The 13,691-nt window shown below is 40.6% G+C and overlaps 1 protein-coding gene across 1 annotated transcript in view; it reads left to right on the forward strand.

Moving 5' to 3' along the window:
* The window catches only part of LOC121272136 (fibrillin-1-like), a 639,088-nt gene that overhangs the window by 179,227 nt on the left and 446,170 nt on the right, over positions 1–13,691 (forward strand). Inside the window, exon 8 of the mRNA XM_041178628.1 lies at positions 5,106–5,231. Within this exon, the coding sequence (XP_041034562.1) occupies positions 5,106–5,231 (126 nt within the window). The remainder of the gene's footprint in view (positions 1–5,105; positions 5,232–13,691) is intronic.

A 13,691-nucleotide genomic window follows, 5' to 3' on the forward strand; every position in this document is an offset into this window, starting at 1 on the left:
TTCCTCCAGAGATATGCTTTGATTTCATTTGAACTTCGGGAAACTCATGTTTATAAAGAGTTGAGTTAAGAATGCAATGACCCAGAGCATCATTAAATGAACAGTGTGGTGTTACTCCTTCTAGCACTGCAATGGCTAGGCTACTGTTAACTGGAGCTACATTGATATTGAGCTAAATGACCGGCTTCTGTCCTGCAAATTCTGCATAAAGTTGAGCCTTCATAAGCATGTATACTGCTGTGCTTGAGTCCAGGATTTACTTGCTTCAGACTTCCATATCAGCAGATTTTGTTGTAAGTTGTAATTAAAGCATTTCTGACCCTGGAATACAATTAAAAGAAAATGACACTGAAACTTTCCATTTTGGGTTAATGCATAATTAACTCACTGCAATGCTTTTAGGGAAAAATATGTGCTGGCAACTGGAACCTACAAATGGTAGTGTTCCACAATTGTGTAGCTTTCCCTTGAGAATGTCAAATATTTAACATAAATTGATTAAGATATTGCTGAATAAAGAGATCTGTTGAAGCTTTTCATTTTGTGCCCATCAGGACACTTGCAAGAATACCAATATAAGGGGAAAACAACAATTTGTACTGTAAATGAAGCGAGTACTAATTGGTTGGCAAGTGGACTTTCATTGGTTGAGGCCTTGCCATGGAGAATGCACCAGTGATGGTTACTGACAGTTAACTGCCAAGCATCGTTTGACATTTAAATCAGGCAACTTGACCCTGATTGGTCAAGGCATTGCCCTGAGGAATGAGTCAGCAAATGGCTATTACTTATTTTGTTTACTGAAACAGGCACAATGTGTGTACACATCCTTTTTGACTGTAAAAACCAGGGTCCTGTGTAGAATATATGTAGGTTCCAGTACATGCAAATGTGCCACACTGCAAGCCTGACTGACAATCTTAAATTGGTTGTCAGCGTAATTCTTAGCACACTGATTGGGGGGAGGCGGTGGCCTAGTGGTATTGTCTCTGGACCAGTAATCCAGAGACCTAGGGTAATGTTCGAATTCCCAAAATTTGAATTCAGTAAAAATCTGGAATTAAAAGTCTAATGATGACCATGAAACCGTTGTTCTTTGTCATAAAAACCCATCTGTTTCACCAAGCCCTTTAGGGAAGGAAATCTGCTGTCCTTACCTGGTTGACTCTTAAACACCCTCTGAAATGAGCCACACAGTTGTATCAGGCCCCTCAGCTCCTGACCTGATTACAGCCTTGGTCCAAACATGGACAAAAGAGCTGAAATCATGAGGTGAGAGTGACTGCCCTTGACATCAGGGCAGCATTTGACTCAAGTATGGCATCAAGGAGCTCTAGCAAAACTGGAGTCAGTGGGAATCAAGGGGAAAACTCTCCGCTGGTTGGAGTCATACCTAGCACAAAGGAAGATGGTTGTGGTTGTTAGAGGTCAGTCATCTCGATTCCAGGACATCACTGTATGAGTTCCCCAGGGCAGTACCCTAGGCCCAACTATCTTCAGCTGCTTCATCAATGACCTTCCTTCCATCATAAGGTCAGAAGTGGGGATGTTCACTAATGATTGCACAATGTTCAGCACCATTTGCGACGACTCAGATACCGAAGCAGTCCATGTCCAAATGCAGCAAGACCTGGACAATATCCAGGCTCGGGCTGACAAGCAGCAAGTAACATTTGCGCTGCACCTGTGCCAGGCAATGACCATCTCTAACAAGAGAGAATCTAACCATCGCCCCTTGGCATTCAATGGCATTACCATAGCTGAGTCCCTCAGTATCAACATGCTGGGGTATACTGTTGACCAGAAACTGAACTGGACTAGCCATATAAATACTGTGGCTATACGAGCAGGTCAGAGGCTAGGAATCCTGTGGTGTGTAATTCACCTCCTGACTCCCCAAAGCCTGTCCACAATTTATAAGGCACAAGTCAGGAGTGTGATGGAATACTCTCTCCTGGTTGAATGCAGCTCCAACAATACTCAAGAAGCTTGACACCACCCAGGACAAAGCAGCCAGCTTGATTGGCACCCCATCCACAAACATTCACCCCCTCCACCATTGACACACAGTGGCAGCAGTGTGTACCATCTACAAGATGCACTGCAGAAACACACCAAATCTCCTTAGGCAGCACTTTCCAAACCCATGATCATTACCATCTAGAAAGACAAGGGCAGCAGATACATGGGAACACCACCACCTGGAAGTTCCCCTCCAAGCCATTCACCAAGGTCATTGATGAAGCAACTGAAGATAGTTGGGCCTAGGGTACTGCCCTGAGGAACTCATACAGTGTTGTCCTGGAATCGAGATGACTGACCTCTAACATCCTGATTTGGAAATTTATCGCCGTTCTTTCACTGTCGCTGGGTCAAAATCCTGGAACTCCCTAACAGCACTGTGGGTGTACCTACACAGCCTGGATTACAGTGGTTCAAGAAACCATTTCTCAAGGGCAGTTAGGGATGAGCAATAAATGCTGGCCAAGCCAGTGAACCCCACATCCCTTGAATGATTTTTTTATTAAATTAGCAAACATTGTGGAATCACATATAATGTTGGACACTGTGTTTTGGGTTTTGCAGGTATGGTCTGGTTGGATGCTAGTTGAGAAATCTGCCATGGGGCCTTCTACCAAAGTCTACTGTGAGCCTCCCTTGAATGGTCAATATATGTGTTGGGATTCTTGCAGTTCCACTTGCTATAAGATTAGTCTTATCGGCAGCCCTGTAAATAGGGCCTGAGATATTTGGTCACCATACAAGCTTGATATTGAAATAGGGCACGTCAAAAGCATCCTATAGGATAATGGCTACCCTGCTCAGATCATTTTGTGCTATGTATCACAGAAATTCATGAACGGGCCTAAGGCCATCAGCTTCAGCTCTGAAAAGTGCCCAGTCCACGTTAGATTACCCTGGAGGGGCAAAGTATCTCAAAAATTTGAACAACAGGTGAAGCTGGCTATTTCACGCTGCTACTATGTAGTAGCAACATGAGTGTAATCCGCCACTATCAGGATGCTGCTGTCAAGCCAAAAATATGTTCTGCCCATCGTACAAATGAATAATGTGGTATATGAATTTCAGTGCCAGTGTGATGCTATGTAGGCCGTACGTCCCAACGACTGGCAGATCACATCAAACATCATGCCTTAGCCGCTGCTTGCAACGAGCAACGAACAGAACATACCCGTTTTACCCATGCTTGCAAAACTCAAAACACAGTGTCCAACATTAGATGTGGTTCTGCGATTGAACAATATTCGCTAAATAATCCTCATTCTGCTAAAAATTACGCTGACAACCAATTTAAGATTGTCAGTCAGGCTCGCAGTGTGATGCATTTGCATATACCGGAAGCTACATAACTTAATGCACAGGGCCCTGTTCTTTGCAGGTAACAAGAACATGTACACATATTGCATCTGTTTCAGCTAAATAAAATAAATGACAGCCATTCGCTGATTCATTCCTCAGGGCAATGCCTTGACCATTCAGAGTCAAGCTGCCTGGTTTAAATTTTATACAATGCTTGGCAGTTAACTGTTAGTCACCATGCGTTCTCCATGGTAACACTTCTGCCAATCAGAGTCCACTTGCCAACCAATCAGCACTCTCTTCAAGTACATTGTAAATTGTTTTTTTCCCCTTATAGTGGTATTCTTGTGAAGTGTCCTGATGCGTGCAAGATGAAAAGCACAGAACGTCTCTTTTTTCAGCAATGTTTGAGTTCTGTACTGCCAAACAACTGTTTAAAGAAGATAGTAATTCTGGCCAAGTATTAGCTATGTCTATTTTCATCTTTAGAGCTGTGCTATAAAATTATTCGCGTTATAAGTGTTAAAACTAAATCTTGCTATGCAGATAGAAAGTGTGCTGTGAATATCATTGTATTTGGTTTTGTAACCTGCCTGGAAAGCTTCATATAATAGCTGAAAAGTTCTTTGAATTATTGCTAGAGATCAGATTTACCAAAGTATTGCAATGGTTCTCATGTAATTGCCTAATATGATATGGTAACAATAATTCTAATGATTTTATGTATTTTGCATTTGAACTTTATTTGAATTGGCAACCTTAATATTGAAACTTCCAAACTGTGGGGTTGGCGGGGAGGGTGGAGGATTTTGGGGGCAACATGGTGGAGAGTGGGGATTAGGAGAAAACTGAGCCTGCTTTCAAAGTAGAAATATTTAGTAATGTTGAACAGGCTGCCAATTTAAATAACTCTAGATGATTCTGTGGTGTTAATATATAAGGGAGTGTCAAATATATAAGTCATTAATATCTAAGGGAATGTCAAATATTCAATAAAATTCAGTACGAGAATTCAAACACAAACTCTATTGTTAAGTAATCATGTGCTTGTGCCCCAAGGCTGAGTGTCATTTGAGATCACCTATGTAAATCTAGTTTCAAAACTGGCTTGATTGGCACCAGGAATATATAGGTTGGGATTTTCTGGCCCCATTGCGGGCGGCACCCACTGTGGGCGAGGCAGAGCCCCAACCAGAAGTCCATTGACTTGCGGTGGGTGGGTATGGAAAATCCCGTCCGTTGTTTGTATTCTCTGTTATTTTCAGTTTAAACCATAAGGGGAGCTCATTAGCTTTCAGGTTTTCTACATCCTATTCACTATATTAGTAAAGTTAAGTTTTGATGCATAAGAATGTGGATATGCTTAAGGGTTGGCTGTTTTTGATGAGGATTGAGTAAGAATAGTTGGAGACTGGATGAATTATATCAGTGACAATTACTCCAGTTGTTATCAACAGGGTAAAAAAACTAGATAAAAACAAAAAAACTGCGGATGCTGGAAATCCAAAACAAAAACAGAATTACCTGGAAAAACTCAGCAGGTCTGGCAGCATCGGCGGAGAAGAAAAGAGTTGACGTTTCGAGTCCTCATGACCCTTCGACAGAACTGTCGAAGGGTCATGAGGACTCGAAACGTCAACTCTTTTCTTCTCCGCCGATGCTGCCAGACCTGCTGAGTTTTTCCAGGTAATTCTGTTTTTGTTTTAAAAAAACTAGATATTTAAATGATGCAGCAGGTTAAAATTTCATTTATTTTACTAACTTTGAACTCTTTTATTGTTTAGATGTTGATGAGTGTGCTACTATTCCTGGCATATGTCATGGAGGTGAATGCTCCAACACAATTGGCAGTTACTTTTGCAAGTGTCATCATGGGTACCTACCCACTGCAGATGGTTCAAGATGCATAGGTAAGTAAAGGGGAAATAAATGGAATAAGGAGTCAGGCCAAGTCAGATTGGAGCAATAAATACCATTTTTCAATCATGTTACTCAGATATTGTTATTGGATTGTCAGTAAATCAAATTAAATTTTGATGATGAAATGAATCTTTTCATTTATAAATTAGCTTGAATAATCAATCCTTTTTTTAAAAAGAATGAGAAACCCAAAGCTTGAAATGCCGGACACGACTGAGATTGAAGAAAATTTGAGAGAATCAAAAGGCCTCAAGCTTGTACCATGGGATAGATTGGGTTAATTAGCAGAAGAAGGAATTTCAAACTGATTCATTATTATTTTGTGGTGTGATTTCAGGGCCAAATTAATTTTAAAAATAGTCATTAAACTGTCAAGTTTGGATTTCAAAAGCTTGAGATTCTCGTAGGTGGGCAAGACTGAGGAAGATATTCAATATTTTAGAGGCAATGGAGGGAATGATTTGGAGTAAGAAATGTTGGGGTAGATCATGGTCTTAACTTAGGAGAGCTGAAAGTATCGTAAGAGATAGTAACTGGAGCTTGAAGAATGAATGTAAAGATCATAGCAGAAATTACCAGAATAAACAAATGACCACATAGATAACATAAGTAAAGAGTTATGTCAGAATTGTTTAGCTGTTTGACAAACACTCAGAACTGCAACCTAATTCGACTGGTGTGAAGTGCTCTGGTATAAATATATGTAATAGATTGGAATTTACTTTGTTAGTCACCTTTGATTTATGTTAGTTGCTAAACAATAATTATTTTAACACAAAAGATGGCAAAGTGCCCAATTCGAATGACCTCAGAGCATCTAAATGCCTAAATATCTTGTATTTTTCAACTCTTTCTATATGTTTCAATTATTTTAGAATTCTTTGAGTTTTTACCATTTGGATTTTGAATTTTTTTAAGTAGTTTGGAAAAAAGACTTAATTGTAAAATAAAAAATTTCACATCATGCCTATCCTCCAATATGTTTTACAGGCATTGTTATCCTTTATTAATTTTATTACTAAAATTTTGTTTTAGCTAGCAGCATGCAAATTGGGCCAATATCTTGCTCTTATTTTCTGAGCATGCAGGATATTAACTGCTAATCTTACCATCATCAACACTTAGATGACTTAGGAAAGGCCCAGTGTGACCAGAAACCAATGAGTTAAATGTGCTAAAAGAAACATAGTATTAAAGTTGCATATTTCACATATATCATGCACAGACATCTCCAGATGTAGTATTATGATTTTTTTCATTCGTTCACAAGATGTGGAGTTCGCTGGCTGGGCCAGCATTTTTTGCCCATCCCTAGTTGCTCTTGAGAAGGTGGTGGTGAGTTGCCTTCTTGAACCGCTGCAGTCCATGTGGTGTAGGTTCACCCACAGTGATGTTAGGTAGGGAGTTCCAGGATTTTGACCCAGCGACAGTGAAGGAACGACGATATATTTCCAAGTCCGCATGGTGAGTGATTTGGAGGGGAGCTTCCAGATGGTGGTGTTCCCATCTATCGGCTGCCCTTGTCCTCCTAGATAGTAGCAGTCGTGGGCTTGGAAGGTGTTGTCTAAGGAGCCTTGGTGAATTCCTCCAGTGCACCTTGTAGATGGTACACACTGCTACTACTGTGCATTGGTAGTGGAGGGATTGAATGTTTGTGGATGTGGTGCCAATCAAGCGGGCTGCTTTGTTCTGAATGGTGTCAAGCTTCTTGAATGTTGTGGCAGCTGCACTCATCTAGGCAAGTGCAGAGTAACCCATCATGCTCCTGAGTTGCGCCTTGTAGATGGCGGACAGGCTTTGGGGAGTCGGGAGGTGAGTTGTCACATGTTTGCGAGCCTCTGACCTACCCTTGTAACCAGAGTATTTATATGGCTAGTCCAGTTCAGTTTCTGGTCAATGGTAACCCCCAGGATGTTGTTAGTGGGGGATTAAGTAATAGTAATGCACTTGAACATCATGCAGCATGGTTAGATTCTCTTTTGTTGGAGATAGTCATTGCCTGGCACTTGTGTCGCGCAAATGTTACTTACACTTGTCAGCCCAAGCCCGGATATTGTCCAGGTCTTGCTGTATTTGGACGTGGACTGCTTCGTTATCTGAGGAGTCGCAAATGGTGATGAACACTGTGCAATCACCAGTGAACATTCCCACTTCTGAACTTGTGATGGAAGGAAGATCATTAATGAAGCAGCTGAAGATGGTTGGGCTGAGGAATTCCTGCAGTAATGTCCTGGAGCTGAGCTGACTGACCTCCAACAGCCACAACCTTCCTTTGTGCTAGGTATGACTCCAACCAGCAGCCAGTTTTTGCCCTGATTCCCATTAACTCCAGTTTTGCTAGGACTCCTTGATGACACACTTGGTCAAATGCTGCCTTGATGTCACGGACTATCACTGTCACTTCACCTCCGGAGTTCAGTTCTTTTGAACAAAGAATGTAATGATGTCAGGAGCTGAAGGGCCCTGGTGGAACCTAAACTGGGCATCAGTGAGCAGGTTTTTGCTAAGCAAGTGCCGCTTGATAGTGTTGTTGATGACCCCTTCCATTACTTTACTTATGATCGAGAGTAGACTGATGGGGCAGTAATTTGCCAGGTTGGATTTGTTCTGCTTTTTGTGTACATGACATACCTGGGCAATCCACATAGCTGGGTGGATGCCAGTGTTGTAGCTGTACTGGAAGAGCTTGGCTAGGGCTGCGGCAAGTTCTGGAGCACAAGATTTAACAGTACTATTGCCAGAATATTGTCAGGGCCTTTGCAGTACCCAGTGCCTTCAGCCGTTTCTTGATTTCACGTGGAGTGAATCGAATTGGCTGAAGACTAGCATCTGTGATTCTGGAGACCTCTGGAGGAGGCCGAGATGGATTACCCAGTCGGCAAATGCTTCAGCCTTAGCTTTTGCACCGATGTGCTGGTCTCCTCCATCATTTGTGGAGCCTTCGCGACCAATGAGTTGTTTAATTGTCCACCAACATTCACGACTGGATGTGGCAGATCTGCAGAGCTTAGATCTGATCCATTGGTTGTGGGATCCCTTAGCCCAATCTATCACTTGCTGCTTATGCTGTTTGGCACACAATTGGTCTTGTGTTATAGCTTCGCCAGGTTGACACCTCATTTTTAGGTATGCCTGGTGCTGCTCCTGACATGTGCTCCTGCACTCTTCATTGAACCAGGGTTGATCCCCTGGCTTGATGGTAATGGTAGAGTGGGTTTTATGCTGGGCCAAGAGGTTACAGATTGTATTTGAATAAAATTCTGCTGCTGCTGATATCTCAAGCACCTGATGGATGCTAGTTACTAGACCTGTTCGAAATCTATCCCATTTAGTACGGTGGTAGTTCTATGCAACATGATGGAGGGCATCCTCATTGTGAAGGCAGGGCTTTGTCTCCACAATGACTGTGCTAGTTTGCCATTGTCGTTTCCGGTGCCTAGGTCAATGCCGGGTGATCTGTCCAGTTTCATTCCTTTGTTGTGACTTTGTAGCGGTTTGATACAACTGAGTGGCTTGCTAGGCCATTTCAGAGGGCATTTAAGAGTCAGCCACATTGCTGTGTGTCTGGAGTCACTTGTCTGGATGATGGACCTCCTTCCCTAAAGGACATTAGTGAACCATATGGGTTTTACAACAATCGACAATGGTTTCATGGTCATCATTAGACTTTTAAGAGAGAATATAAGCCCAAGTTACTCAGCCTCTCATCATAGGCCTTAAACCCCTCTTTCCTCCCAGGGGCCAATCTAGCGAATCTTTGCTCTACCAACTCCAGTGCAGTATATCCTTCCTTAAGTATGGAGACCAAAATTGTACACAGTATTTTTGTGGCAATACTCCTTTACCCTTGTACAATAATACCCTTGAAATAAAAACCAACATGCCATTTACCTTCCTAATTGCTTGCTGTACTGACATGCTAACTTTCCGTGATCCTTGTATGAGCAAAAATCCCTATGAACATCAGTATTTACAAGTTTCATGTCTTTTAAAAAATATTCTGCTTTTCTATTCTTTTGACCAAAGTGAATAGCCTCTCACTTCTCCACATTATAGTCCATCTGCCATCTTATTTACTCACTTAACCTGTCTATATCTCTGTTCAGCCTCACTATTCGCCTCACAGCTTACATTTCTACCTACCTTTGTATCATCAGCAAACTTAGATACATTGCTTACTAACTCTTCACCTAAATCATTGATATGGATCATAAATAGTTGAGGTCTGCCAACTTGAAAATGCCCCATTTACACGCCTACTCTTTTGCTTCCAGTCTTTTAAATAATCTTTTATCTTTGCTAATATATTGCCCCCAACTGCATAAGCTCTTATATTGTGTATTAAATTTTTGAGTGACATCTTACTGAATGCCTTTTGGAAATCAGTTTGCCAGCTATCAAACTTTGAGCTGCTTCCTTCTTAACATTGTATGACCTACAGAAAGGCTTACAAATATTTAAATGCTATTTACAGCCTTTGAATTCTGAATTTATTTTTGATGTCTTGTACTATTACTTACATTTAAGTGTTTGCACCAGTTTAAATTTTCCTAGGCAACTTTTTTGATATATATACTTGCTATTTTGTACTTGAACAAGTATTTACATCTGACCAGCTATCTTGTATGTGCAGCACTGAGTGCAGGAAGCATGTTTAAACTATTTAGGACCAGTATGAGCCACCCTCACACTTAAGTGGTCAGCTTTCCTCGATTTTTGGGCACCCCATGTATATCGTGTGATGCAGTCCTACCGGTATTCTAATGGGACTGCACGATTATCTCTTAAAGCAAAATTTCCTGTGATCTGTATTCTGTTTTGTCTATACAGTTCAGAGCTCTATTTGCTTTGTTCATTAATTATTTGCAGTTATTGAATATTTCAAGTGCTATGATTCCCAGCTGAGGTTATCCCTGGTCAAGTCTGATCCCAGATTGGAAACCAGCTTGATGGATCCTAATTTTTAATTTGTTTGTTTAGATACATGGCGAGTAGCTATTGAACAGAGTCACAGGAGTCAGCTGATGAACTTTTAACAAAAGAATAAAACATTTATTCAGCAAGAAAAGGTGAACTATATTAACAATACTCCTTCACCCACTACTATACCTTTTATAGATATATACAGATTTGTAAGGATAACACAAGTTACAAAGCTATCTTACACTCTAATGTTCTCAGTAAGCACACAGTCCATGTAAACCAATAGGCATCCTGTGGTTAGACACACCACACTTTGAAACGAAGTCACAGAAGCCACCTCAACCGGATGCTATGGATCTTTCCTCATCTCTCGCCTGATGCCTGTCACACTGAACTCCGTCTTTCATGTGAAGGTTTCCAATCACCACTCTTGAAGAACTAATTTTGGAATCTTCTCCCAAACCGACACTATCTGACTCAGCCATCAACAGTACGCCACTGTTTTACATGCCCATAGCAAAGAGTTACAAACCTTCACCCATCTTTCTGGACCTTCTGGCCTCTTGCAAGCTGTTCTCACTTTAAATCTGCATTCTGCAGCTTTTGTCTCTTTAAATCTGAAGCTTGGAGCCTTTCTCTCTGCCCCTCACTCTTATCTTAACTTAACAGGACCTTTTCCAGGTTCCTGTCCTTCCTTTGACTAGAAGGTCTTCTTGAAACTTTCCCCTGTTTCCTTCTTACTTGTTTAGCCTTTTGGTTCTTTTGGGAAATCTGTAGCTCTCTCTCCCGCAGTGTCCAGTCTCTCTGGGGTCTTGGCTTCAAACTGAACTTAAAACTGCTGTTTCTTTAGTTTTTCTGTATATCAGTGGGAGGGACCTGCCTCTCTGGACCCTTGTAGTTAGGCAACAGCCCAATTCTTCTACTTCTGTTTGCTTAACTTCTCTTTAGGAGTCATAATACTCATTAGAAATTTAGACACCTTTTTAAAGTGAAACTAAGACTCAATTTGACCTTTTCTCAATACACAGATACAGAAATACAAATCAAACTTAAATATTAAAGCTTAAAATCATTTCTAACACCCACAATTACCAATAAAACTTACTTAAACTGTCTCTGTTTCCTAACACAAACAATGGCTGACTTACTCAAGGTCGCAGAGAAAAGATTCCAGGTGTGAAACCCAAAAGTAAAAATTTCTTGAACGACTTGCAGCATTTACCTGTAGGATTTTTCAGCATGTTTCCCACCTGTTAGTTGGCTGCCTTTCAGGTAGGAAATTAGATGTGCATATGCCAGGTTAATGGGAGTGTTAGAGATGGTGAGGAGAGTAAAGCAGTTGCAGACACTGGGGAGAATGGGGCAGTGTCAGGAGCATTTGGGAATGCTGTGTTACAAACTTTCTAGAGACCAGTAACATTTAAAAGAAAGGAATCCCTAACTAAAGGAAAATCCATGGACAACATTTCACTTTTTAAAACTTTACTATAACAAACCATCTCAATTGAACATTACTTAACAAAGGATATTTCAAATAAAAAGGTAAATTTTAAAAAAATACAAAGATATGCCTCACGGAGTTACAGGCTCTGGCATTACTTCCTTCCCAAAGGTGACACCACTTGCAATCTCATAGTCTTTCCAATTCAGCCTCTGTTATATAGGATCTCTCACTTCTCACTCACATTCACATTCACCAGCAGCCATATTCCATGCACAATCTCCGGATACAATTAACACCAACAAAGCGCACAACTACGAACCCCCTTTCACTCAGGGCATGACTCTGCTGATAGCGTAGCTACTCAGTGTTCCTCTTTAACCAACCAACCAACACTCTGATACAGGCACTCAGCTCGCTCACAGGTTGTTTCACCAAGACTGTTCGGAGTTCTATTTCCTTCTTACTACCAAACAGAAAACTGATCGATTGAAAGTAAGCTTGGCTTGCTGCTCTCACACAAATTCTGTTTTCTGAACTGCCTTCCACAAAACAAGCTGCAACCTGACATCACTGCAACCAGCTTTCTATTTACTTTTTGCTTCAACTTTCATTCCCAAAGCAACCTCAGGTCACATGGGCATTTCTTGGAACCTAATGATACCATAGCCAGGAAACCAATTACCCCTCTCTCAGAATACTCCCCAGTTTCATTTTGGTCCTAAAGGGAACACTGCACATGTTATGGCACAGCCAATGGTAAATATTGAGTTGTTCAAATCCCATGGGGAAACTTGAAACAACTGCCACAACTTGTTTTGTAATTTGTGTAAATTTTGCCATGCCTGCCCTGAATTCAGTAGTAATAAGACCACCAAGCCTTATAGTTTTTTATACAAAACTAGATTAAACATTTATTAATAGAAGAAATGACCTTAAATACACACATAGATCTACAAATTACTACCAAAATAATTTCTAAATCCCCTAATCAATCTAACTCCCAGTTACACTTTTGCTAAGGCAACGGTAAGACACACAGATTTTAAGAGACCCAGGCAAAGAAACACGATACCCTGAACAAGTTGACTTTCAAGTAAGTTTTCTTCACTTTAGTTATTTGAAGTCAGCAGCTTGAGGCTTGGATGCCGAAGGCTTTTTCACACACTTTTAAGAGCTTAAAAATGCCTTCCCTTACACACAGCGCTTGCTTCTTCTTTATACACATCTTTCTCTTTGAATGCAAATACCTATTGTTTCACTATCTCTTTGGACTTTATCTCCCTGATAATAAAACCCTCTCATAGCGCTAAGTTTTACCAGTAAACTTTGGGAAAAATAACCATGCTGTTTCTAAACTTCACCTGGCTAGGTGACACATTTCACCCCTCTTTTGAAAACAATCTAGTCTGGTTTATTTCAAAATGCAAATGTTTCCTTGACACCCATGTTTCTAAACTTGCCCATGTTTTTCTAATTAACATTTCAAGCCTAACCTCTCTTCTTGGATCAAAGCACCCAGACTAGCTGCCTCTAATTCAATTAAATCTCACACACAAACACACACACCCCACTATTACTCTATTGTACAATAAATTCCAATAACATTGTGAGAATTATATCTTCTTGACACCCCCCTCCAGACTGAAAAATAAACCGTCACAATTTAAAAAGACGGCTTCATTTCTATTAACCCATCTTCACTTCTCCCCTATACTTATCTACGTATTTACGCTATTACATTTCAAGATGAGCATACATTAACATAACAATATACTTATACAAATCCTTTGCATCAACAGAAATTATTCCAGTTCAGAGTCCAAGTTTTTAATGTCCAATTTTCCCTTTAAGCTTCAAACTCTTGATAAAACATCTGCCATCGGATTTTCTCCTAGTGGCAACATGTATAATCTGTAGATTAAATGGTTGCAGTAATAAACTCCATCTGAATAGCCTTGCACTTCTGTCTTGAAATTTGACCAGAAGCTAAAGGATTGTGGCCTTTATAAACAATTGTTTCTGACGAATTGTTTGCCACATAGATTTCAAACTACTAACACCAAGCCCAAAGTCTCGTTTTCGA

The sequence above is a fragment of the Carcharodon carcharias genome, chromosome 32, assembly GCF_017639515.1.
Source record: "Carcharodon carcharias isolate sCarCar2 chromosome 32, sCarCar2.pri, whole genome shotgun sequence".
NCBI classification, from domain to species: Eukaryota; Metazoa; Chordata; class Chondrichthyes; order Lamniformes; family Lamnidae; genus Carcharodon; species Carcharodon carcharias.